We start from the raw sequence: 27785 nt of genomic DNA on the forward strand, positions 1-27785 counted from the left end.
GGCTCAAAATTTCAACTTTTTATTACATTTAATGGCCAAAAACGCATAAGTATTATAAGAGCTTATGAGTATTAAAAATATAAGAGCTTATAAGTATTAAAAGTCACCTAAGTTTAAGCATATGGAATTGTTTATGTACTATTCAGTTGCTGAACATCATACTTGCCTTGGCTCCAATTTAAGCCTAGCTCTGGGCACAGTTAGTGCCTCACCCCTGACCTTATCCACAATGCCACCCCGAGCTTCAGGTATAACTGAAGCTAGGCCTTTTGTGTTTCTCAATATCTGCGTTCAAAGAAACCTGGTTATGCTTTTTTTTTTACTTCTTTGTTACTAAGGTCTTTCGTCACCAAACCCATTATAGAATGAAAGGAGGCAAAATGGCATCTTTCCAGGATGCAAGTTGTATGGTGATCTAATGGAAGAAATGTAAAACTGAATGTGACATCTCCCCTATGTTTCTTTAAGTGCACCCTTCAAACTTGCATCCTCTGTAATCTAGCTCAATAAAAGCAGTTGAAGAATGGAGTCACTGATGTGGAAGGAATTTAGCAAACGTCACCGGGCAATCCTGGCTGTCCTTTTGGTCCTGGTTTCCCTGGCTCGCCTTGTACACAGGGGTGATCGTCTGCTTCTTGATCCTGTCATGGACATAAAAGGCACACAGTCACTACAATACCATACAGTGAGGTGGTGCTGGATGTAGAGTCTTGGATTTCTGTCAAAGTTGTACCACTTCCTGGGATAATGTGGTAGGCTGAATCAGGATCATAATCATGAGGCACCTTTCACTCTGAACTCCCCCATCTCACCCCCACACCCCGGCACACACCACAGCGATTTAATGCTTCTTAATTACAGGTAACGTAGATTCTGTCAGTTTAAGGGCTGCATGGTGTATACAAAGCGCATCTGAATACTGATCCATGGCTGCCGAAAAGTTTCCTGTGCTTTGTGCTGGACCACCATGACAGTCAGAGTCATCAAACATTCCTGAGCTGACTGGGGAGGGTTGCAAAATGTAAACAGAAGTGGCAAGCACCACTCTCAAAATATAATGCGCAGTGTCTTTTAGTTGTTTAGCCCAGTAGGAAACTTGCTTTCATTCACTCTGGCGGCTACCAGAAACTTGCTGACTTGGCAATGTCACAGAGGGGCCCAGCAAAAGATCAAAATGCTGCAAATCCTGGCAAATTAGCCTGTGCCAGGCGCTGGCAGTCAACCCTGCTCCAGAATGGTGAAAGGATGCTCGGGGGCAGCCAGCCCTGTGGCTGGAGGTCTATCTGCCCCTGCGCGAGCAGGTGAGAAAGGGGCTTGCTTTGATGTTTTCTTTTTGTTTCTGCTGTTGTTGCTTGTACTGTTCTGCAGAGTACAGTGGGAATTCTATGTTGGCGCCAGAATGTGTGGCGAACCTTGCGGGCTGCCCCCAGCATGCCCTTAGGTTGTGTTGGTTGTTAATGCAAACGGTATGTTTTATATGTATGGTAAATAAATGAATCTGAAGATGAGATGATATGCGAGATTTTTAAAAAATAAAACCCATCTATGGCATTTATATGCATCTGATGAACAATTGAAATGGTTATAAAGCATCTGAAGTATTATCATTTGTCCGAAGTTTGCCATGAATTTGTCCTTGCAAGTCATTAGCTGTTTTAGGTCATGAAATTACCAGTGCTCAAGCAATTCCTCTTAACAAGAATTGTTATACTTGTGATGAAAGCCGTCAGTTTACATTGATTAATACTGCCCCATCCCTTTTTGTGTAACCCCTGGCCTGACTCATGTTTTATCCAAAAAAGCGCAAAAACCTGGATCCTTTGTCAGGATGAAGGGTCTCGGCCCGAAATGTCGACTGTACCTCTTCCTAGAGATGCTGCCTGGCCTGCTGCGTTCACCAGCAACTTTTATGTGTGGTGCTTGAAATTCCAGCATCTGCAGATTCCCTCGTGTTTGCGTTTTTAAATTTCATGAATATGTGAGTGATGATAAACCTGATTCTGATATGGGTCTCTTTTGTGGATTAAGAGTGGGATGGAGGCAGAGAGAGGGGAATCCTGGTTGGGAAAAGGGAAAGGGGAGGGAGCAGGAAGCATCAGAGAGACATTCTGTAATGATCAATAAACCAATTGTTTGGAATCAAGTGACATTGCCTGGTGTCTCAGGGCTGGGTGTGTCTGCACCCGTGCCACTGCCCACCCCTGACAATCCTTCTCTGCCACCTGTCCCACACCGCTCCCGTGGCTCTCCATCCCTCACCATTCCCAACATCCTTTGTTCCTGCCGGATTTACAAACTCTCTTCCCGCTCCACGTTGACAAATACAGTACTGTGCAAAAGTCTTAGACACCCTAGCTATATGTACGTGCCTAAGACTTTTGCACAGTATTGTAACCCCATTTTCTGCTTTTTTGCTAAACCTTAAACAGAACACCTGGTCTCAAACCATCTTGACCAATTAAACCATTCGTCACCAGCAGAGGCCATTCAACCCACTGGGATTGTGCTAGCACTGAATCAACTATCCTTTTATTGAAGATACCAGAGAGCAGCAGAGGGGTTTAATGCAAGTCATATACTAATGTCACAGGATGATACATCTGTGAAGAACCTGGCAGGAGATGTTGTGGAACTACATTGTTGTTTTTGTCTAAAAGCTGTGCTATGTCCCTTGTGATTTAAATAAAACACTTTTCCTTCAATGAAGCCCAACAAGGTAATTGGTCAGCACACATTTTTGGCATTCCGTTTATTGTTCCACGGCAGTTGTCAGAACCTGTTTTCTGGTACCAGATATAAGAGCAGAATTGGGCCACTCAGCCCATCGAGTCTGGTCTGCCATTCAATCATGGCTGATTTTTTCTAACCCCGTTGTCCTGCCTTCTCTAGATCCAAGATTGAGAATTCCTTTATTGACAAAGAATGTATAAAATTACACAACTTTGAGATTTGTTTGCTGACAGGTAGCCACAAAACAAAAAACCCAAAAGATCCTAATTAAAGAAAAAGAAGAATAAAAATAAAAATAAAAGACCAACACTCACTGTGCAAGAGAAAGAAAAAATACAAATCATGCAAGCAATGAAGAAAACAGCATTCTGAACCAAAAATGAGCCCTGAGAGCAGAACCCTGGAGCAACCCAGAGTAGGCCCAAAGCCTCGCTTATCAGTTCATCATATTAGCGGGCATGGAGCAAGCTGCTGGGGCAGTCTTCATAGCCTCAGCACCACGGAGATGACCATCGCGGAGAATGAGCATAATTGGCTTTCATCCTGACCAACATCCTGTCTATTCATTCTGTCTGGGCTGGCATTTAAATTGACCCAAGGATGGAACAGCGAAAGGCCCCATGCCCTGGAGAGAGGAGTGAAGATTGTAGAGAGCGAACGAAATCAGCTCTCGCCTCCAATCTGGGCTGGTGCTTAAATTGTCTAAACAGCGTATAGTACTTTGCACAGGGACCCGGACACTGCTGCTACGAAAGGCTCCAAGCCTACGCTACACTGCTCAATGACTTGTTCTGGGCCCAGGTTTCGAATGCCCAGTGGCACGCTCGGGGCCTAGACCATGCCACCAAGCAACTTGCTCTAGGCCCAGATTTTGTCGCCCAGCCTGAAGCCGCTCTCAAGCTCTTCAGATCAGCTTGGCGCCCAGAGCAATCCAAACTCGCTCCCAGGCCAGTTGAGCGAGCATTGGAGCTTCTCTAGCTGGGGCCCGACTTCTCCTTTCGGTGCCCAGAACAATCTAGACTCAATCCTGGGCCAGCTGGATGGGCATCGGAACTGCACTTGAAAATGATGCTGCAACACAAGTACCTTGCCTCAATTCCTGAACTCGCCTCACCACCGCTCACTCCTTTACCGTTTACGGTGATAATCCTTAACGCCCTCCTGAATGTATCAATCTCCACCTTAAGTACACCCAGTGACTTGATCTCCAGTCCTCTGCAGAAACGAATTCCAACGGATTTATTACTCTCTGGCTGAAGAAATTCCTCCTTATCTCAGTTTTAGAGGGGTATCTCTTTATTCCGAGGCTGTGCCCTGGATCATAAAATCTCCTACTAATGAAAGCATCCGTCCACCACGCACCACTTGCTCTATCCAGGCCTTTCAGAATCCAGCAGGCTTCAATGTGATTCCCTCACATCATCCCACCCCATCCTTCTTAATCCTTCTGGGAGGAAGTGATGCAAACTCCATTCCTGAAATTGAAGTTTAGAGAACTATCATACACTGAAATATTTTAAATTGAAGCCTGGTACTTACTGGACCAGGGGGCCCTGGGAGACCAATTTTTCCGTTCTGTCCCTAGAGGGAAAATATTAATATGTTTACGATTATTAATTTTTAATATACAATGATTAATATGAAAATTAATTAACTGTTAATTAGTTACAAAGTACAGAACTTACAGGCCTTCCAGATCTTCCTGGAAACCCCCTGAAACCTGGCTCTCCTGTCATTCCCTGAGAACAGAGAAAAATATGTCAGAGTTCAAAAGTCGGTCATTTGTTCTCAGTCAGGTAACGGTCAGTATCACCCTGCAATTTTATAAAAACCTCTGTGTTAGAGTGGTTGAACTGAGTGGCACTGAATTCAAAAGCTGCTGAGAAGTTACAGACATTAAAAGCCACCGAAGTTAAATCTACCTGCAAAAAAAATTTTAAGTGATGAATGTTGTAGTTTTATTATGAATCAAAGACAGACCAACCTGAAAACCTGGTGGTCCAGTTGTTCCATCGTTACCTGGCCTTCCCTAGAAATAGTAAATTAAAAATGAATTGTGTCCACCTACAGTTTTATAAGTTACAAGACAAAATTATATATAAAAAGCACAAACATTTGTAGATTGCAAGTTAGACTGACTGATTTCATTGATAATGGATTAAAAATAATTACTACAGTATGCAATAAGGGGTAAGCTTTGGGTCACAGAAATCAGAAGAAGCAAAATCATTCAGTTGGGCTGTGTTTTGAACTCAGTTCAAAATGGAAGCTGCTCCGCTTGTAATTGAAGCAACGTACAACATTCAGATCAACTTTCAGAATAACAGGATGAGAGTACAAATAGAATCACCACATCACACAGCTAACAGCATATGTCAAACGAGGAATAAATCGTATTACTTAAGTTGAGAGCTAGTTGGTGGAGTTACTTCGAAACTTTTAACAAGTGTTAATCAGTTTTATAGAACATAAAGATCTGCCCTCAGCTTTGCCCTGTGTCAAACCAGCTGGTGTGTTTTGTGGTGGGTCTTCTGCACCACTCCCACCTATCCCGAGGCAAGGCCTCGCGAGAAAGAGTCACTAACCCGAACCAGGCAGGACCGGGATGGGGATTGTGAGCACTGACGTCAGGCATGCTGGCAATCCGATCCTGCAGGAGCCTGAGTACGATGTGTTATCTGGGAATTGACACATTATCTGGCGAACTCCAAAGTCGGCGGGAAATTATCTGCCGAGGCCGGCTAGGGAGCTCCGGACTGAGCGTTTACAAAGGAGGTCTGGAGGTGGATGCATGGTGCCTTGTCATGGTTGACCTGGATGGCTGTGGAACACCTGGACTATTTATCTGTGAGTCTGTTCTCAGGCACATTAAGTACTGCTGAATAACCGGTGAAAGAAACCGGTTGGTCTTCAGCACAACAAGATCTCTGTGAGGGAATGCTGCTGACTGTCGCGGTCCGGGCTGTAGGAACACATGCTGAAGGATGGAGTGAAGCCAGTGCAAAGGTTTGTGAAGGGAGGGCAGCCGGCCTGGACCCTCTGGCTACAGGACATTGGGGTTAAGGTTCAGACAACCACGGTTGTATCACATGAATGGCAATGGTGCTACTAATACGTCGACTCAGGCCTAGGGGGCCAGTGTCAGGCATAAGGCAAGGCAACGGTGCCATGTATAGGAAATATGTTAATATTGCCAACGTGTAGAACTAATGACACTGTGAATGCACAGCTGTGCTTTTCTTTGGTAGTTGTATATATTATTCATTATAAATAAAGTTTATATTTGAAATGAAAGTTTGGGACTTTTATATCCTGCTGGGAGCCCAGGACTTGGCAGTTCTGTAAATCGATAGTCAATGGACAACGTTCCCCAGCAGGCAGTGCAGCTGCCACACAATTCCAGTGAGTCCCCTCTGCCATTCAGCGATGTCTGTGTGGAATCTGCATGTCCTCCCTTTTCCTTCAGGTGCTCTGGTTTCTACCCACATCTACGTCACGTATGGGCGCCACAGTAGTGTAGCGGTTAGTGCAGTGCTCCTGCAGCTCGGGGCGTTCCGGAGTTTGCAGTTCAATTCTGGCACCATTCTGTAAGGAGTCTCTCCCCACGGAACACGCGTGTTTACCCCGGCTGCTCTGGTTTTCCTCCCGCAGTCCAGAAGTGTACCAGTTAGGTTAATCGTCCCTGACTGGTAAATTGTCCCGTGATTAGGTTAGGTCTAATCGGGTTTGTGGTTCAAAGGGCCGACTCTGCACTGTATCAATAATAAAACAGGTTGGTAGATTCATTGGTTGCTTTAAATTACCCCCAGTGCAGTAGCTGGTAGGAGAATGGATGGGGGGCGGGGGGGAATGCATGATTTATTGGCCATATGAGACAGAACAGGATACACTGACTTTATCAGGAAATTGGATTGCAAGAGTCACCTTAAAATTGATGGGTCAAATTGCTTCCATCTATGCCTTGAGGAAATAAACAAATATGAATAACCACACAATGAGAGTTCATCGCCTTCAAAAGAGAGTCAGATAGGTACTTGCGAAAGAATAATCCATGGGGAAAGACTGACCACTAGTGACGATTGAAAAGTAGAAGAATTGATAGTAGGAGGATTAAACAATTCGCTGGTTATTAAATATGGCGCAGCAGCAAGGTGTTTGGCAATAGATACAGAAATCATTTCACTGGGTGTTTCCATGTACATGTGATAAATAAATCTGAATCTGATCTTCATGAAGAAAAAATTAGATCTGGAAATCATGTCCTACCGGAATTCCTGGGTCTCCTAGATCTCCTTTATCGCCCTTCCATCCCGGTATGATGTCGCCCTACAACATATATAAGGAAAACTATTATTTGTCATTCATAGGGAGTCAAAAAACCGTTTAATGTTTTTTAACACCCACAATCAAACTCGGAGAAATAATGATATTTTTATTGCTTATTCTTGCAAGATTTAAGTTCAAGAAAATGTCAAATCAATCCTGAACTGAACTGGATATAAACTGTCATCATTAATGTCGCCTTTATGAAACAAAATGGAATTAAATAATGAGATATTAGGCTTATTACTGCTATAATTGTAACTCTCACATCACAAAGGTTGGTTCCAAAATAGCTGTACTGTATTTGATATTTTCTGTAGACGGTCTCACCTTTTATGCTGTTTGGGTAAAATCTCCAAGTCCCACACCTTTGAGCATCAGGATGCAAATAGTTAAACCGAAGTGTAGTCTGCAGACCAAATAGGTAACAAAATAATAGATTTGGCAATGCTATGCAAGAAGTGAAGTCACTTCTCTTTTAATAACTGATTTGCCATCATATCATTGCCAGACTCTTTAACTATCTCACTCTGGGGGAGTATAGTTGTATTAAAGTCACAGCATTTTAGTTGCTGGTGCCTGGCAAATGATCTTTCTGATCTCATCCAGCAACTTCTGTGGACTACTTTTCTTACAGAAAACAAGCTGATTCCTTCCATAGAAGACCATCACATTGGAGATGCAAGAGACTGCCGGTGTTAGGATTACAATGATAATGCTGGAGATCGCAATTTCTGGATTCTTTGCTTCCTATTGGAGTGAGGCATCATAAGTAGCTTTAATCATTTTAATTCTCACATTCTGAATATTATATGTCCATTTTTCAGATTAATGGCTTTTTGTTTGTTCACGGAGCTTTTAATTTCTGAACATGGTCTGCTGCATCAGTACCGTGGAGTGCCATCCATCATTGAACAAAACCCCACAGCACCTCATGTGCCTTATGAAAATGAACTTGGAATTTCTCATGAACCTATGTGTATCTTCTAATAGCACATAGGTGAGTACACTACACTTGTCTTGCCACTTTTGCTGTTTCTTGTAGGCCTTACACATTACATCCTGAATTATGACATTTACTTTTCCTCAGGAGGGGTTGTCTGAGGATAGTGGAAGGAGGGAGAGGTTTCTGTGAATGACTCCACCCTGGTCTGGGAATTGCAAATATGGGCATAAAAATGCCTGTATCCATACTGAAGTAAACAATCATTCAATGTCTCTGCATACTCCAGTGAAGTCACTCCTGAAGGTCATTAGACTGTGGGTCCCTATTTTATTCTTTTGGTTCCAAGGAATCTGCAACATTCAGGATTGGAGCCCCAAACAGTTTGAATCCATGCTTTTGCATCATGTGCCCAGCGGGACAGCGCTTCTGTTTTGGCTAAATGTAGTTTTACTTGGAGTTGTTAAGCCGTCATGCTTTCTGTATAATCTTGTCAAGTTGATTTTCACTGGCATGGGTTTTCTGCATATTGTGATTATTTAAAGGGGACTCCCGATTAGCACTGATTGCGGGGTCCTTGTGTTTTGAGAATAATTCATTTCACAATGTCGCTCGGTCAAGCCACCAATGTTTTTGTTGGTATTTCTATGAACAAACTCTTGTTTCCATCTCTACATGGGAGTCTGTTGTTCCTCGGCACCTGGGTTCAGATGCCTGTCAGTGCACACCATGACACTTTTGTTCTGCTGTAATTTCTTTACTATCTTGTGAGATTAGAAAGGACAGCGAACCTTTGCCAGTCGTGATTGTCAGACTAACATTTAGATGTGGCTTCAGTCCAAAACCATGGAGCTTCATATATTGCTCTCATGTCTCTGATGCTGCCATTGGATTGTCACCTGAACCATTTTGGATCAATTCTGAGAACGTGGCAAGTGGGCATGTGGCTAACTAATAGCGCAGAGATCCTGCCTGTATCCTACATGCACTTAGGCCCCTCTTTTGGTGCGTGGGTTTTCAAGTGTGCATATCTAGGTCATGGCGAACCTGCATTGTTGCTCCTGCACTGTAAGTTGCCCAGCGTGTACCATGAATCAGTAAAAGCATTTAATTCTACAACTCCGTTGTCGTTCTTGCTGCACACATATGTATCACAACCTAAGGCCATTTCTCTGATGCACAGATTCTGAATCAGAAGGAAAATATTTTTTTAAAACAGAGTAAAACTACAGACTAGGAGCAATGTAATTAGCATTCCTACTAATTCCTTTGTCACACTCTTTAGATTTCAATGTTGTCACAGAAGCATTGCTCAATGGACACAAGACTTCAAAAGTTACAGTAAAACTCTGATAATTTGCAGTAGATGGAATTGCTGTTCTTGGTTTCATTATTTCTGGGGGGAAGATGAGCACCCCAATCTGTTAGTTCCCTAAAATGCACTGGCTGGAAAAAAACTCTAGCTAAATAAAATACATTTTATCTGGTATAATGCTCCAATTTGATTGCTCTGTTTTCAAAGTCGTACAATGAGGACTGGCTCGTTGGAGTCAAGTTAGTTTGCTGTTCAGTTGGCCAGTTGTGATGTGAGATCATGGAAAGCAAACTGCCGGTTGGCACTATAAAATAATCATGGACTCTACTCACAGGTAAACCTGGGAGGCCAGGGAACCCCGGGTCTCCAGGGGGTCCTGGGCTGCCCTGTTGAAGAAAGAGAATTCGCCATAAATATGTTAATAGCAATTTAATTCTGCACACAAGGGCAGGCTTTTCATTCTCCCCATTAAATCAGCTTCAGGCACAGTTCAACTTGCTGCCAATGAACAAGGAGCTAAAATTAACAAACAAGAAATTTGTAACAGGCATGCAAAATGTACATCAAATAGGAAAAAAATGTAGAAGGAAAGCTAATGAATTGACTTAATACAGTTTTAGAAGATCTGTATTATCGTCTTCTGATACTGATGTAAACCACAACAGGACTGTAAATTTAATGGCTTCATTTTACCCTCTCCAGTATGTCTATGAAACAGGAACAGGACTGGGGAATCGGGTCTCTCATGTCAAGTTTGACACTCAGTAACATTATGGTTACTCTGACCTTGTCCTCAGCTTTAGTTCGTAGTAAGTAGGGCAGTATAGCCCAGTACAGACCCCACGGCCCATGGTGTTGTGCTGACCTTTCAACTTACTCTAAAATCAATCCATCCTTCCACATAACCCTCCATTTTTTTTCATTCACGTGCCTATCTAAGAGTCTCTTAAATGTCCCTGAATGTCCAGGGAGTACAAAGAAGGTTCACCAGATTGATTCCTGGGATGGCAGGACTTTCATATGATGAAAGACTGGATCGACTAGGCTTATACTCGATGGAATTTAGAAGATTGAGGGGGGATCTCATTGAAACATATAAAATCCTAAAGGGATTGGACAGGCTAGATGCAGGAAGATTGTTCCCGATGTTGGGGAAGTCCAGAACGAGGGGTCACAGTTTGAGGATAAAGGGGAAGCCTTTTAGGACCGAGATTAGGAAAAACTTCTTCACACAGAGAGTGGTGAATCTGTGGAATTCTCTGCCACAGGAAACAGTTGAGGCCAGTTCATTGGCTATATTTAAGAGGGAGTTAGATATGGCCCTTGTGGCTAAAGGGATCGGGGGTATGGGGGGGAAGGCTGGTACAGGGTTCTGAGTTGGATGATCAGCTATGATCATACTGAATGGTGGTGCAGGCTTGAAGGGCCGAATGGCCTACTCCTGCACCTATTTTCTATGTTTCTACATCCCTAATGTATCTGCCCCTACCACCACCCCTGGCAGCACGTTCCAAGCACCCACAACCCTCTGTAAAAATATACCTCTCCCCTATACTTACCTCCAAACACCTGAAAATTAGGCCTCTTGTATCAGCCATTTCTGCTCTGGGTAAAAGGCACTGGCTGTCCATGCTATCACTGCCTCTTATAATATAAACCTATCAGGTCACCTTGCATTGTTCTTCGCTCTAACCTTATTTCCTATAATTCTTTCTCTTAATAGTCTGTTTAATTTAGCTCTAGGTATATGCAATGAGTCAGTCTCCAGTGTTGCTTAGGGTAGAGAATTCCCAACATCAAGAGATGAATTTTCACTTCCAAATGAACAGGGTGATTCCTTACTATTAAAATGTGCCTCCAGGTCTTGATTCTCCTGTGAGGATAAACATCTTCTCCTTATTCATCCTGTCACCCTCTCTTAGAATTTCACAGTGAGATCATCAATATTTTTTCTAAACTCCATTGAATATAGGGCTAACGGAGCAGTCGGTCTAGATCACACCCTCAAACTGTAGACCCACAGAGTGAATGTTCAGGGTAGAAGAAAGAACAAAGATTTTAGCAACTTGGATAGAAGCCAAGTCATCCAGGTATGACAAGTTTTAATTAGTGTAATTATAAGTTTAGCCTACCTTCTGTGCTTTCTCAGTAACCTTTGGACCGCTCTCTTGCCGAATAACAGGACCAGGAAGACCTTTCACACCCTGTTTCCAATATGGACATTGACTTATCAGGTATGGTCAAAAACTGAGGAATTCTTAACAGGAAGAGCATCCAATACTTAACAGTTAATGTAGGATCAGCCAAGCGTTGTCCAAAAACATACTACAATATAAATACAGTATCAACCAATGCTGGAGTTCTCATAAGTAGGTAAGTGAATATCAGTTTCTCCAACTTGTGAACATCGGTTTCTCCAGCTTATCTTCCCTTCGCCTACCTATCACCCCCCTTAGTGCCCCTCCTCCTTCTATTTCTCCATGGTCCACTCTCCTCCCCTACCAGATTCCTTCTTCTCCAGCCCTTTTCCTTTTCCATCTATCACATCCCAGCTTCTTACTTCATTCCTCCCCCCAAACACCTGGCTTCAGCTAACGCCTTGTAGCTTGTACACCTTCCCCTCCACCACCCCCCCACCCCCCACCCCCCACCTTCTTGTTCTGGCTTCTTCCTCCTTATTTTCCAGTCCTGGTGAAGGGTCGCAGCCTGAAATGTCAACTGTTTATTCACTTCCAGAGATGATGCTACCTGCCCTGCTGAGTTCCTCCGGCATTTTGCAAGTGTTGTTTTGGATTTCCAGCATCTGCAGAATCTCTTGTACTCTCATAAGTAGCTCGATTTCTACTATTTGTACTTGCTATCAGAGCAACTACCAATCACAGGCTGAGCATTACCTTGTCCCCTCTGGGACCCAAGAAGAACAATCCCATGTTGCCCTGCATAATAAAGAAGAGTTGAAGAAGATTTCCATTTAATCAGAGCTTTTCAGATAATCTTTTTAATCAGCAGTGAAAGAAGCAGAACTAGTTCAAAAACTCTTACCTTTGGACCAGGCTGGCCTGGTGGTCCTATCAGACCCTAAAGGAAAACAGAGTGGTCAACATAGAGTGTCAGAACAATAGGAAACAGAAAGGTTTAAGCCATACGGCCACTCATGCTTTGTCCATCAAATGCACTAGGGCTGAAATTACATTAAATGCATGACACATTTCAACACTTTTAGAATGGTTTGTTGAATGAACACTTCTGCAAAAATAGATTAACTTAGAAATCTTTCACTGGTGTCAGGATTTTGGCCTTATTCAATCTAGAAAAGATCTGTGAATGGCCCGATTCTGCTCCTATGTCTTATGGTCTTATTACCTTGAGCTTGGCTTCTCCCCAGAAAAGAATGTTGACATTGACACTTATTTCTTACACTTCGCATGAAACAGGCCTTTGAGTCCATTCCTAGCTTCATCCTCATCACTTCCATTCCCCCAATTACCTCCCAGCTACCCATCAACTGCTCCACCACTTCCCCCACCTACCTCTCCAATTCTTTTGCTATCACTAGTGGGGGTGGAGCTTACAGAAGCCAGTTAATCTATCAGCACCCTCTTAGGTGTGGTAGGGAACCAGATCACGTGACAGAAATAAATGCAGTCACAGAAAGAATGCACAGACTCAGTTAGGAAAGAACCACAGTCAGAATCGAACCTAGGTCCCCTGGAACTGTGAAAGAGTGGCATAGATTTTTACATCACCACACTATTCTAGTCATAGTCATAGTCATACTTTATGGATCCCGGGGGAAATTGGTTTTCATTACAGTTGCACCATAAATAATAAATAGTAATAGAACCATAAATAGTTAAATAGTCATATGTAAATCATGCCAGTAAATTATGAAATAGGTCCAGGACCAGCCTATTGGCTCAGGGTGTCTGACCCTCCAAGGGAGGAGTTGTAAAGTTTGATGGCCACAGGCAGGAATGACTTCCTATGACGCTCTGTGTTGCATCTCGGTGGAATGAGTCTCTGGCTGAATGTACTCCTGTGCCCATCCAGTACATTATGTAGTGGATGGGAGACATTGACCAAGATGGCATGCAACTTAGACAGCATCCTCTTTTCAGACACCACCGTGAGAGAGTCTAGTTCCATCCTCACAACATCACTGGTCTTACGAATAAGTTTGTTGATTCTGTTGGTGTCTGCTACTCTCAGCCTGCTGCCCCAGCACACAACAGCAAACATGATAGCACTGGCCACCACAGACTCGTAGAACATCCTCAGCATCGTCCGGCAGATGTTAAAGGACCTCAGTCTCCTCAGGAAATAGAGATGGCTCTATTCTGCTGCACCATTGTGTCTGGTAATCCCATAAATGCAATCTAGTTTTTTTAATTTATATTAGAAAAAAATTAAAACTGTCATAGTTTTATAATTATTCCAACAATTCTTAAAATTCAATATACATTTTTCCCTTAGAAACTAGTCTTCGTGTGAACTTGTATGCTTTCTCGTTTGATCAATAGTTCAAATAACTAGCCTTCAATTATGGTCTCAGGATAAAAATTGGATGGAAATAACTCGGAAAAAGTGTAGCTTGGGTGGTTGATGGTTGGGTTGAGTTGTTCTTTGAACGCTGGAAGACAGACCACAAGTGAAAAGTGCACTGATGATGTCTCCTCGTATGGTGACGAAACGTTTGCAAATGGATTGCCAAGATCGGAGAACAATTCAACGCAACCACAAAACTGAATACTGTAACAGGAGATTTTATTCTTTCATCAGCCACAGTAGGTTTGAAAGATGGCAAATCCAAAACCTTGACTGCTTCTCTTTCCACAGATGCTGCCTGACCTGCAGAGTTCTTCCACCACTTCGTGCATATTGCTCAAGATTTCCAGCAACTGCAGCATCTCTTGTGTTTGTAACAGTGTTGTTCTGTGAGTGGGAGTACTTCTCGCTGGCACTCTACCATCGGTGTTCCCTACACTAGTGCAAGCAATCGCCCTCAATCACCAGCTCGTGGGCTTCATGGATTTTTAATGGAGAGAGGACAGGTACTCACCTGGGGACCTGGAGGTCCAATTGGTCCTCGCAGTCCAGGGCTTCCGGGATTACCCTGCAATCAAATAATTAGCAGACTGAGTACATTGGTTTGCTAAATGTATTTGGATTTTTGATTAGGTACACCCACTGCACGATCTTCAGTGAAACCAAAGATTATAAGTCTCGTCTTTTCCTATTGATATCACTCTGGTTACAAAATACAGTGACCTTGACTGGAAAATCATCTCTGTTAGGCAGTTTACAACTGATTTTGACACACGAAAACAAGGGTTTTGGAAACATACAAAAGGTGACTCCTGATGAAGGGGTTCAGCCAACTGTTTATTCCCCTCCATAGATGCTGCCTGACCTGTTAAGTTCCTCCAGCATTTTGTGTGCGTTACTCTGGATTTCCAGCATCTGCAGAATCTGTTATGCTTAGAGCTTTGGAAACATTTTTGAGAACAAATCATGTCACTAATTATTAGCATCCCGATGAAGGGTCTCAATCCAAAATGTAAGCTACCAAGTCCTTCGACGCAGACTGACTTGCTGAGTTCCTCCAGCTCTTTGTGTACACCTCCACATTCCAGTATCTCTAGTTTCTTGTGTCTCCACTGTACTACATTATAAAATACTACTTCCAATCAAAATCAAATTTAATTTCCATTTTTAAGCTTTAAAACTGTCTTCCATCCTGAAAATGGCCCAGCAATGGTCCTGCCAACTGCAAGTCCCCCTTGCTTGTGTCATGAGCAATGTTCCCTCTCAGCTGTGCACATGCACGCATCTTTTGCTACAAAGTGCACAAAGGAATTTAAAGGCTGTCACCCTCTAACTCGTTGACATGTTAAGTATATTACACATTAACATTTCCTTTTCTGCTTTCTGATGCAGACGGTGTTGACAAGGTAGAATTTGCAATGATTTGTCTGCAGATTTTAGAATTGGCTAATTTATACTGTTTCTATTGAAGAAATCATTGATTCACTATGCCAAATTCCAAAGAAGCAAAGGGTGTGAAGTGCAAAGGAACTGCTAGTTCATTTAAAGCAGAATGGCTTAATGAAACAGAAGAAATTGCAACACCAGAAGCTCATGAGGTCAGGAACATGCAGCTACGAGAAATATTTATGAACACTGCAGAAAGTGGTGTTACCTGCATGTATTATTGTGATGCAAAAGTTGCTGGAGAATTTGCAAGTGGGAAGAGGTGGAGTGGTATTTGAAAACTTGACTTTTTAAAGTGTCATTTAGCAAGCAAATCACATATGGATGGTGCACAAAAGCTTTGGCGAGAAAATCCTTCATTACCCACTACAGGCCTGCTACATGTTTTGTGAGAGTGCAGATGAACGAGAGCTAAAAAGATCAAACCCAGAGGAGATCAAAGTTCTTATTGCCATTGTTTTGCTAGCTAATAAAATTAATATCCCTGTTTATAAAATTTAGTGTGCACGTGTTATTGTCACTGGGCAAAAAAAAAATGCACAGCACAAGATTTTTGCACACACTGATCATTACAAATTAGAAGGTATGTTGGTCATAAGGTAATTTGACCTTGTGCTCTGAATTGTGCATTGGGATGACCTTGGCCAACACAACGCTGTTCCGTAGGGAGATGGGGTCTGGGGGGAGGGGCTTTGAGGCAAAACCCCTGCAAGATCTTGGTAGGGGAGGATCAGAGTTTAGGGTTCTTCCCATACTGGACAGGGAGGGGCTGGGCTGGGTGAGGAAGACCCTCAATTATTGTAGTAGTGTACCCCCCCAGGAGGCCTCATGAGTGACAACAGTCCCATTGGCTTTAAGAAATGTAACAGAACATTGACTCTGAATCTAAGAATGAGAGGCATTGCATGGTTTATTCACGTAATTGTTTAATTATGAATAAAGTTTGATATAAAAGAAACAAGACCCATCTGAGTAACATACAAAACAGAATTTGAGGATTTACTGAGCCAAGTTACTTCACATTTAAAAAAAATCATCAAACAATTATATGAAAAATACTAATATTAAAATTAAATAAATATTAAAATAAAACATAAATAAAATGACATACTAACATTCTTAAGCAGTTAAAGTCATTTAACCCTGCAGGGTAAAATAAAAACTATAATGTACATAATACTTGAATTCTAAGTTCCTTAAGGTTGTGATAGCCTGGTGGGGTGGTAATGGGGACAAGTTCCCACTACCTATTAAATGCTTCCAATGGTGTGCATCTCGAATAGCCTCTGACAACCAAGCCCAGCTCCTGGCCTTGACGTGAGGCTTAGCTACAAAGCCCGGCGGAACCGTTTCTACTGACAGTAGAAGGAACAAAGGCAGGTTACTGGCGTCATCAAACCAGTCACTTTGCGCAGATGGGGATCATCAGCGGTGGCTGGCAGCTCATCTAGAAATGGAAAACTCTGATCGCAAATCTCCACTGCCTTGCGGCCACACCCACTCATGGGGATGGCTTTGGGAGTAAACCCCGAGGGAAAAGTCTGGAGTTGGAGTCCCTAAGGCAGTCCTACATTGAGTTCAACACCGACTAGCAACTCTTGCAGTGCTGCCGGTGCCAAACTATATCGGTCTCTGCCATTCATTTGAAATTGCTCAGCAATTTCAGGCCCAAAGAAGCTGCTAGAAAATCAGAGGTGTTGCATCTGTTGTATTTTATGAACTGTGACTTGAATGCCGCTGGCCCCAGATTTAACCCCTAAAAAAGATCTCCCATATGGTCAACCATATTTTATTTAATAGACACACCAGATGTAACTAAACAGCACTGGAAAATATGCTTACCAGCTTTCCTGGAAAACCCGGAGGTCCACGTTGCCCTTTCTCTCCTGGATATGACTCTATCCTTCGGGCTGGTTCACCCTGAGTGAATTAGAAATAAATTTTTCATCAAAGTACATACATGTCACCATGTACTATCCTGAGATTCATTTTCTTGTGGGCACTTATAAAGGAATACAATAGAGTCAACAAAAAGCTATACGCAAAGACCGACAAACAGGCAATGTGCAAAAGAAGACAACCAGAGCAAATATGGAAATAACAATAAATACATAAATCAAACATAAAATAAATAAGGCTGAATACAGTAGTACACACATTGTACACTTAAAGTATTATGGCATTGAACTTCCCCTCTTTCATACAGGTATGTTAAATAATCTATATGCAGATGAATAAATAGAAAGAATGCAGTCACATGCTAATAAGTAACAATTATGTACTATACATAGACAGATAGAATAATTAAATAGATGATCCCATACAGAGTCAGACTAAAGCTATGCAAAGCTACTTTGCTCTGATAACCTTCACAAAATATGAAACACCAGCTGGTGATAAATGTTTCCAAGAGCAAGATTTGCAGGTGAATGCATCCACCCTTCCTCATTTACCCCAACAACCAGTCTACACTGAAAATCGAGTCATGGTTATTTGTGTGTGAAAGCATTCATTGCCCCACCAGCCACAGACTGTGTGAACATTAATCCTGATTTCTGACCGGCGGGAACATTTACTCTCACTTGTGATGTATACAAACAAACATTCACCTTCACTCCAAATTACTGACAACTTGATTCTCAGGGAACCTTGCTCAAAAGCAATCTTAAATGCTACAGATCGTTTTTATTCATAAGAACTAAATCTTCTCAGCTTGTTTATGAGATTTTTGCTTAACGTTTAGGCAACACAGCCCCCTCTACAGGTACATAAAGGTACATCAAATTTGTCTCAGTCTTCTGCACCGTTGTGAAGTATGGTGTAAGACTGAATAACAGCATCTCAGCTTCAGTCTGGACATTATTGTCTATTGACATATTGCAGATTATGGTCCCAATTATCAAATGCTACAATCAATCTTTGTCTGCATCAGAATTAGGTACTTCTGCTGTGAGACATCCATCTGAGCTGTTGCCTAATTTTTCCTTCTCCACTAGCACAGCCTGACGTTAGCCTAAGGGCGACATTTCACAACTTTTAAATTATGCTGTCCATTCACACGCTCTAGTTTTGCTGATTAACCCATCAACTGAATGATCAAATACTCTACCAGAACAACACTGCTCCCACCTCTAGATTTATTTCCTCTGCCCCATCTAAGCCTCCTCTCCCGCTATCTTAAAGCTAAATTCTTTTCTCTCTTTCCAGTGCGGAGGAGAGTCTTTGACCTGAAAATTAACACTATTTCATCCTTCCCCTCTTCACTCCAAACCATCCACCTCCACTCCAAACCATCGACCTGCCTTCTCCACTCCAAACCATCTACAACCCCTCCCCACTCCAAACCACCCTTCTCCACTCCAAACCATACACCTCCACTCCAAACATTCTACCTCCCTTCTCCACTCCAAACCATCCACCTCCACTCCAAACCACCTACCTTCCTGCTCCACTCTAAACCATCCACCTCCCCCTTCATTCCAAACCTTCCACATCCCTTCGCCACTCCAATCAACCTTTCTTCTCCACTCCAAACCATACACCCTCCACTCCAAACCATCCACCTCCACCCTCCACTCCAAACCATCCACCTCCCCTCTCCACTCCAAACCATCCACCTCCCTTCTCCACTCCAAACCAGCTACCTCTCCTCTCCACTCCAAACCATCCACCTCCCTTCTCCACTCCAAACCATCTACCTTTCTTCTCCACTCCAAACCATCCACCTCCCTTCTCCACTTCAAACCATCTACCTTCCTTCTCCACTCCAAATCATCCACCTCCCTTTTCCACTTCAAACTATCTATCTCCACTCTCCACTCCAAACCATCCACCATCCCTCTCCACTCCAAACCATCTACCTCCAATGACCACCCCAAACCATCTACCTTCCTCCTCCACTCCAAACCATCTCCCTCCACTCTCCACCCCAAACAATCTACCTTTCTTCTCCACTCCAAACCATCTACCTTCCTTCTGCATTCCAAATCATCAACCTCCCTTCTCCGCTTCAAACCATCTATCTCTACTCTCCACTCCAAATCATCTACCTTCCGTCTCCACTCCAAACCATCCACCCCTCCCTCCACTCCAAACCATCTAACTCCACTCTCCACTCCAAACCATCCACCTCCACTCTAAACCATCCACCTCCCTTCTCCACTTCAAACCATCCACCTCCCTTCTCCACTCCAAACCATCTACCTCCACTCTCCACCCCAAACAATCTACCTTTCTTCTCCACTCCAAACCATCTACCTCTCTTCTCCACTCCAAACCATCCACCTCCCTTCTGCACTCTAAACCACCTATCTTCCTTCCCCATCCCCAGTCCTGATGCAGGTTCTCGATGTGAAATATTCCTTTCCGTGAGATGCTTCTTGACTCGCTGAACTCTACCAGGATTTTTGTTGCTTTAGATTCCCACATCTGAAATCTCTTATCTCTCCATTAATTCTTTCTCTTTCCACAGGTCCTGACTGACTTGCTTGGCCTTCCCACCACCCCTCCACCCCAGGCAGTGTTTTCTGTTGGTGTTCTCCAGTCCCAGCATCCAGAGTTCTTTTTGTATATACATTTCTAACATACCTTTGGTCCTGGAGGCCCTGGAAGTCCCTGTTAAAATATAATTAGAGAAAAATGAGGTTTTTTTTCAAATAGCTGCTTAGAAAGGGTTAGAGTAGCTGATGAGGTTTCAGGAAGCGACAGAACTCTTTCAGCTGGAAATATTGGCAGACTTCTTGGTTGGTTAGAAAGACCTGCGGATGATTGTGCTTTATCCAATCAGAAAAAGAGCCTAAAGCTGACCCGAGTTGTCAGGTAGAGTATGTGAAGGGAAGTGGACAGTCAATGTCTCAAGTAAAGATACTCCACCTGGACTCAATTTCAGTGAAGTTGGGCATAAATGCACTAAAATGTCTCCTGTCCGTTTTCTCCATAGTTACAGTGTGGTCCTGTGAATTCCTCCAGTTGTTTGCTGCAGATTCCAGCACGTGCAGTGAACTATTTTATGGGACATGTTCAGCGGTACAAAGACCAGTGGCCTGTGGGGTCTGCAAGCTCCTGGCCTGATGGAGAGCCCTCCATCTACCCCTTTTATAACACACTGGTTAGGCCGGAACTGGAGGGAGCCAGGGTTGTTCTCTTTGGAGCAAAGAAGATTGAGGGAGGTGCATGGGATCACCGTACTTAGGGGAGTTGGGGGGACTCTGTGCAGGGACCCCAGGGCAGATCCCAAACCACAAGTGGGGCAAGGACATTTTAAAGCAGAGAGAGTAGTCATAATGTCGAGTGCACTGCCTGTGGAGGTGGTGGGAAATGTATCAATCAGCATCCTTTGAAGTGAATTGAGATAGAATTTGACAGAAAACGATTTGCGGGTTAATGGAGAAAGAACACCAGATTGGACTAACAAGCTTGAGGTAGCAGCTAATCAGTGGGCTGAATGGTCTCCTCCCTAAGCTCTAAATGGATAATGTTGCAGGATCCTGTCCACAGGAAGGAGGCCTAGTGTACTTTAGAAAGTGGGTGCAGCCAGCATGAGTGTATGCAGAAACAGCCAGATGAGATTGCTTAGAAAGCATTGGGAAATACGCACTGGGAGTCCTCTAGGTCCGTCTGGGCCATAACTTCCTGGAAAACCAGGGTCACCCTGTAAAAGAAGAAACATACATTGATGACATATACCTACCAGAAGTGTACACATTCCTCCTGAACTCTCAAATCAACAGTATATTTCAAAGAAGATTTAGCTCAGTTACCAATTAGCAATAAGCATATGTCTACTCAAGTACCTACCTTTATTTTCTCAAATGGTTATTTTTATACTGGGCTTACCTTCGGGCCATCGCATCCTGGTATACCTTTAACACCCTCTGGACCATCCTTTCCAGGAATACCCTAGGGAGAGAAAAGTATGTTGGAATTTATCCTAGACATCTCCTGCCTTCAGTAATGAACTTGTAATGATTTGAGCTGATCAGCAGGCTGGATTATGGTAATTAAGTGAGAAAGGGACAATACATAGTATAAAAATGATTTTTAAAAATCCGTGTGCAAGACATACAGTGGTGTTAGGACTGGTTGCCTGCTACTTTGGTAACTCTGTGTGATAAAATCCACTGCAGGCTGATGGGAGAACAATCACTGATGGAAACAATTGGTTCAGTCTGTCTGGATGCCAGCGGACAGCATAGGATACAAAAATATAGATCAGTAAGCTCATTCTAGCACAGCTAAACGATTATCACCCAGTAGTACTGATTTCAACAATGATTCAGTGCTTTGAGTGGCTACCCTCCAGCTACCCTTCCCAGTCTGCCTACTGCTCAAACTGGTGCACTGATGATGCCATTGCCTTGGCCCTCCACTCCGTCCTGCTCCACTAGAAAACGTTGCCTCATACACCAGAACGCCGTTCATTGATTTCAGCTTAGGGCTTAACACGATCATCCCTCAGAGGCTGATGGGTAAACTGTCCCCATTGGGACTCAACACGCCTCTCTGTAACTAGATCTTGGACTTCTTAACGGTCAATCTGCGTAGGCAGCTACATCTCAAACTTCATCACGCTGAGCACTGATGCCACTCAACATCTTCCTGATGGCAGAAGTGAGAAGGGAGCATGTCCTCGGTAGTGGGGAATCCCTGATGATGGATGCTGCTTTCCTGCGACAGCGTTTAGAGTAGATGTGCTCAATGGTTGGGAGGGCTCCACCTGTGATCAACTGGGCAGTGTCCACCACTTTTTGTAGAACTTTCTGTTCAAGGGCATCGGTGTTTCTATACCAGGCTGTGATGCGGCCAGTCAATATACTCTCCACAACTCATCTATACAGAGTGGGAAGAGCACGAAGCTCCTTGGCGTGCACATAACAGACAGTCTAACCTAGACCCCCCCACACTTCTTCAGTAGTCAGGAAGGCACAGCGGTGTCTACACTTTCTGAGCAGATTGAGGTATGCTAGGCTCTCTATCCCCATTCAAACAACTTCCTACAGGAGCACCACCGAGAATGTCCTGTCTGGTTACATCATTGTGTAGTACGGATTCTGCAAGGCATCTGGCCGCAAGACCCCACAGAGGATACTTAATACTGCCGAGAGGATCGCCAGGGTCTTCCTCCTGTTCCTTCCTATTAATGACACTTACTGGGAGTGTTGTAGACAAAGGACCCAAATCATTGTTGAGGACCCCCACCACCCCTCCCACAATCTCTTCGACCCTCTGCCGTCAGGAAGGAGATGCAGAAGCATCAGGACTAGCACTGCCAGACTGTGTAACAGCTTCTTCCCTCAGGCTGTGAGACTAATGAATGCCCTGCCACCACCGAGGTCTTGTCAGCGGGACAGTGAGCTGTTTACTGAATACTCTACGGTTCACTGCTTACCTGTGCTGCATGCATTTTGAATTATATTTTGTTAACTTATTGATGGTAATATTTTGTGCCCTGTGTGCTGTATGTTTTGTGGGTGCACTGTGGTCCGGAGGAACATTGTTTCATTTGGTCCTGTATATGTACAGTCAGATGACAATCAATTGAACTTGAACTTGAGATGAACAGTAGTCATGAATGGAGTGAGAGTCACAGAGTTCCATACTGTATCGAAAGGAGCCCTCCATTGGAAACTGTACCATACCAGCCACCAAGTACCTAGGTACACCAATCCCAGCAGCCTTCAGATTTTTTGCAGTATCTGGGTCTTCTAGAGTCGGAGCTACAAGGTAGCTACAGTACAAGATTATCAGAATACAATTTCATTCATTTTCTGGGGTCACTCTTATTGAAGAAACTAACTTTTCTTCATCTTTCAGCTTGTAATCCAACTGTCGTGGGTGATGTGAGATCATTCCGACTGCAACACAGTTTGTAAATCGCAGAAAAGAAATCTGAAGCCCAATCCGTGGATAGCCTTGACTACAGAGGCCAATTTTGTCTTCTAATTAAATACAGTAAGAGCCACGCCTGGCAATGGCAAGACTCTGAGCGGTGAGGGAGATCAGCAGGCAATGCACAGTGGTGTAGCCGGTCGAGCTGCTCTCTCACAACTCCCGTGTTCAGGGTTAGAACCATAGAAACCATAGAAACTACAGCACAGAAACAGGCCCTTTGGCCCTTCTTGGCTGTGCCGAACCATCTTCTGCCTAGTCCCACTGACCTGCACATGGACCATATCCCTCCATACACCTCCCATCCATGTATCTGTCCAATTTATTCTTAAATGTTAAAAAAGAACCCGCATTTACCACCTCGTCTGGCAGCTCATTCCATACTCCCACCACTCTCTGTGTGAAGAAGCCCCTCCTAATGTTCCCTTTAAACTTTTCCTCCCTCACCCTAAACCCATGTCCTCTGGTTTTTTTCTCCCCTTGCCTCAGTGGAAAAAGCCTGCTTGCATTCACTCTATCTATACCCATCATAATTTTATATACCTCTATCAAATCTCCCCTCATTCTTCTACGCTCCAGGGAATAAAGTCCTAACCTATTCAACCTTTCTCTGTAACTGAGTTTCTCAAGTCCCGGCAACATCCTTGTAAACCTTCTCTGCACTCTTTCAACCTTATTTATATCCTTCCTGTAATTTGGTGACCAAAACTGAACACAATACTCCAGATTTGGCCTCACCAATGCCTAATACAACCTCATCATAACATTCCAGCTCTTATACTCAATACTTCGATTAATAAAGGCCGATGTACCAACGACACTTTTAGGGAATTTTGTATCTGTATTCCCAGATCCCTCTGTTCCACTGCACTCCTCAGTGCCTTACCATTAACCCTGTATGTTCTACGTTGGTTTGTCCTTCCAACGTGCAATACCTCACACTTGTCTGTATTAAACTCCATCTGCCATTTTTCAGCCCATTTTTCCAGCTGGTCCAAGTCCCTCTGCAGGCCTGAAAACCTTCCTGACTGTCTACTACACCTCCAATCTTTGTATCATCAGCAAACTTGCTGATCCAATGAACCTCTGGGCCAGGCTCTGCAGGATACCTGGGCCCTTCCTGTGACGGCACTGGCATTATCTGGGTGCCCCTGTTCCTCCTGCGTACCAGAGACACGAGGTTACTTGCTCTCTGTAAATTGCCTTGGTGTGTGGGTAAATAGTAGAATCTGGTGGAAGCTGATGAGAATGAAGGGAAAGTAAGACATATGGGATTATTGCTATGGGGTTCTTGGCTCGGAGGTAGGAAGCAGAGGGTGGTGGTTGAAGTCTGTTTCTCGGAACGGAGGCCAGTGTGCCACAGGGGTTGGTTGGGTGGAAAGGACTTGTTCTGATGTTGTTGTCTTGTTTTGTTTTGCTGCTGTTGGTGTTGTCCTGTTGAATATTGTGGGCATATCCCGATGGGGCTGGAATGGATAGCAACACTTTCGGGCTTTTCCAGCACATCCTTGGGTTGTGAGAGTTGCTAATGCGGGTGACGTATTAACTGTATACTTCAATGTACACATGACAACCAAATGAATCTGATCGGTGCAGACTCAGAGAGCATAAGGGCCTGTTTCTGTACTGTATGATTACATGACAGCACTAGACCAGGGACGGGGAAGCTGCTGGGATCAACACCCCCTCATAGTCTCATCCTAACCCTTGGTGACACTAATCCTAATAAAGTAGGATTGGACACTTTTTGTGTTCCACACAACAAAGTGCTAGATTAGCTCAGCAGGAGAAACTCACCTTTTGCGTTTGTTCTCCCCGAAGTTGCGTGCCCTATCACTGACACACTATACAAGTTGTATATCCAGTATAACTATAAAGATAATTACTTCTCATCCAATTGATGCTGGATGTGACTGTTATCGATTATGAGATATTATAAGGAGGAAGGAGGAGAAGATGGTGGTGCGACGCAGTGCGCGCGGCTGTTCCAAGTGACGTCATATTTGTAAGTAGGATGCCATGCACAATTCTGATTTGATGGAGACAGATGTGAGAAGCACGGAGGAACATCTGGAGAAACTTCTGAAATGCCCGGTTCGCTGCCGCTGCTACTGTGCGATCGGGAATCTCCAGAGGGGAAGGCCCCAAATCCTCGGCTTTGCCTGTTGCTGGCAGCCGGGGCTGGGGTCGAAGCGCTCGACAGAGATGGTGCTCGGTGCTCGGTGTCAGAGGGCTGGTCAGAGGCTCGAAGTTTTCGGATGGACTCAGAGTCGGACTGTGATCAGGTGCTTCCAGGATGCTGCATCGGCAAGTTTGCGGCGCTGGAAGCTCATGGCAGGGAGAATTTCTCCCTTCAACCATCTGTGTGAGATGATGGGACATTCGAGAGACTTTGAGACTTTTTTTACCGTGCCCATGGTCTGTTCTTCATCAAATTACAGTATTGCTTGCACTGTTGTAACTATATGTTATAATTATGTGTTTTTTGTCAGTTTTTCAGTCTTGGTCTGTCTTGTGTTTCTGTGATATCACACTGGAGGAACATTGTATCATTTCTTAATGCATGCATTACTAAATGACAATAAAAGAGGACTGCGTGTCCTCATAATCTAATTATTTATTAATTGAGATACAGTGCGGAATAGGCACTTTGAGCCACGCTGCCCAGCAACCCCCTAATTTAACCCTCGCCTAATCATGAGACAATTTACAATGACCAATTATCCTACCAACTGGTACATCTTTGGACTGTGGGAGGAAACCGGAGTACGCGGAGGAAACTCATGCGGTCATGGGGAGAACATACAATCTCCTCACAGACAACGGTGGGAATTGAACCTGTGTCACTGGTACTATAAAGTGTTATGCTAACCACTGCAGTACCATGCTGCTGCAGTTATGCACATGGCTTCCCTGCTGCCAGGGTGGATTAGCGCTCAGTTCAGCCATAGATGTTCCCCTTGGGGGGCGGGGGCAGACCTTTGGCCTGTATCTGCAATGACATTGGACTCTTCGCTTTAAAGAAATGTTATTTGAAATTTAGCCTGTACTTCATAAAAGGAAGAAATAAGAGCAGGCATTTATACAGTTCCTTTCACAAGCTCAGGCTATCCCAAAAACATTCAAAGCATATTTGAAATGTAGAGACTCTTAAAAAGTGGGAATCAAATTTGTGCGTTGCGAGATCCAACGGCAGCAATGTAATTTTGAATCAGAGATAAGGGGAGAATTGTAATCCAATTTCATGTACTTCACATTTTGTCCAAGAGTTTTAAATTGTACCCATTCTACACTTGGTGAACTGGCACTCCATGTTGAGTTCTATGTAAAAAGAAATAAGCTACATCGATGTAACTTACTGGCAGGCCGGGATTTCCTTGCAAACCTGGCAAACCAGGAAGTCCCTGTGAAAATGAAAGAAAAGAGAATTAGTAAGGGAACCAGTGCATCACAGACTGAGCACCACCCACGATGTACCATTGCCGCACACGCTCACGATCTGGAGTGAATATTTGATACGATGACCAGTTCTATACCCATACACATTCCAATATATAGAATGCTAACTCGCTTCTCCAGAATGAATAATTGTGCCATTGCACTCTGGTATATTATCAATACTAACAAAGGCATCAAATTTAACTTAGGATAGTGAATCAGAAGTCAACATCGAAGCCCAAAGGTCAATTGTAAATACAGGTTGAAGCCTGGAGCTCGATTAGAAATCCAGAAGTCTAGGCCCAAAGGCCAGAGCCCTGGGCCTGCGAAGCTTAATATGTCTGCCTGGGAAGCCGAAGGCCTAATGTTTGTGAATCTACAAATCCGCTGGAGGGTGGAGGCCAAAGCTGGCCTCCACTCACGTGTGTGGGTGAGTGGAGACAGGAAAAGGGCATGCTTTGCTGCTTGGGATGGTCTATTTTGTTGTGTTCTGTGTTGTCCTGCCGATCTTGGTGGGCTCGCTACGTTGGCAGCAGAGTGTGTGGCGACTCTTACGGGCTGACCACAGCACATCCTTTTGTAGGGCGTGCTGGTTGTTGACACGTTTCACTCTACGTTTTGGTGTGCAGGTGATATAAAGATCTGAATCTGATTTATAGGTCAATTTGAATGCTCAGTGAGTCATGGATAGGTCATCAGGTCATATTTCAGTCTGTTGCCCGTACGTAATCTCAGAAGATGAACAATATGTAATTCCAATCTTTGAACCCCTAGTACTGGTGACTGAGAGGTTGCATTGATATATACGCAAGTCAGAACATTACTCCCACTATGCTCAACCTTTTGAATCCCGACTTTGTATATACACTTAACAACATCTTTCCCCCACAACCACCACCCTATCTGCTCTAGCACTCAGTTTCCAACCCCATACAATTATAGTTTAACCCCCAACCACCCCCTCCCAATTTTCTTGTAGGAAAACTTTCCTACAAGAATATTAATCTCCCTCCAGTTCAGGTGCAAACTATCACGTCCTCAAGTCCCACCTTCCCTGGAAGAGACCCCAGTGATCCAAAAATCTGAAGCCCATTATACTGCACCATTTCCTTAGCCATGTATTAAACTGCATGATCTTCCTATTACTGTTCTCATTAG

At 43.7% G+C, this 27785-nt stretch overlaps 1 protein-coding gene across 1 annotated transcript in view; it reads right to left on the minus strand.

Annotated features, from left to right (window-relative positions):
* Positions 1–27785, minus strand: part of LOC134345208 (collagen alpha-5(IV) chain-like) — a 205084-nt gene that overhangs the window by 107482 nt on the left and 69817 nt on the right. The window contains exons 5-19 of the mRNA XM_063045494.1: positions 26549–26593; positions 21138–21200; positions 20899–20952; positions 19890–19916; positions 17145–17222; positions 14371–14424; positions 12354–12389; positions 12206–12247; positions 11444–11515; positions 9644–9697; positions 6997–7056; positions 4715–4759; positions 4416–4469; positions 4270–4311; positions 563–641 (exon numbers count right to left, since the gene is read on the minus strand). Of these exons, the coding sequence (XP_062901564.1) occupies positions 563–641; positions 4270–4311; positions 4416–4469; positions 4715–4759; positions 6997–7056; positions 9644–9697; positions 11444–11515; positions 12206–12247; positions 12354–12389; positions 14371–14424; positions 17145–17222; positions 19890–19916; positions 20899–20952; positions 21138–21200; positions 26549–26593 (805 nt within the window). The remainder of the gene's footprint in view (positions 1–562; positions 642–4269; positions 4312–4415; positions 4470–4714; positions 4760–6996; positions 7057–9643; positions 9698–11443; positions 11516–12205; positions 12248–12353; positions 12390–14370; positions 14425–17144; positions 17223–19889; positions 19917–20898; positions 20953–21137; positions 21201–26548; positions 26594–27785) is intronic.

The sequence above is a fragment of the Mobula hypostoma genome, chromosome 4 (genome assembly GCF_963921235.1).
Source record: "Mobula hypostoma chromosome 4, sMobHyp1.1, whole genome shotgun sequence".
Taxonomy (NCBI): domain Eukaryota; kingdom Metazoa; phylum Chordata; class Chondrichthyes; order Myliobatiformes; family Myliobatidae; genus Mobula; species Mobula hypostoma.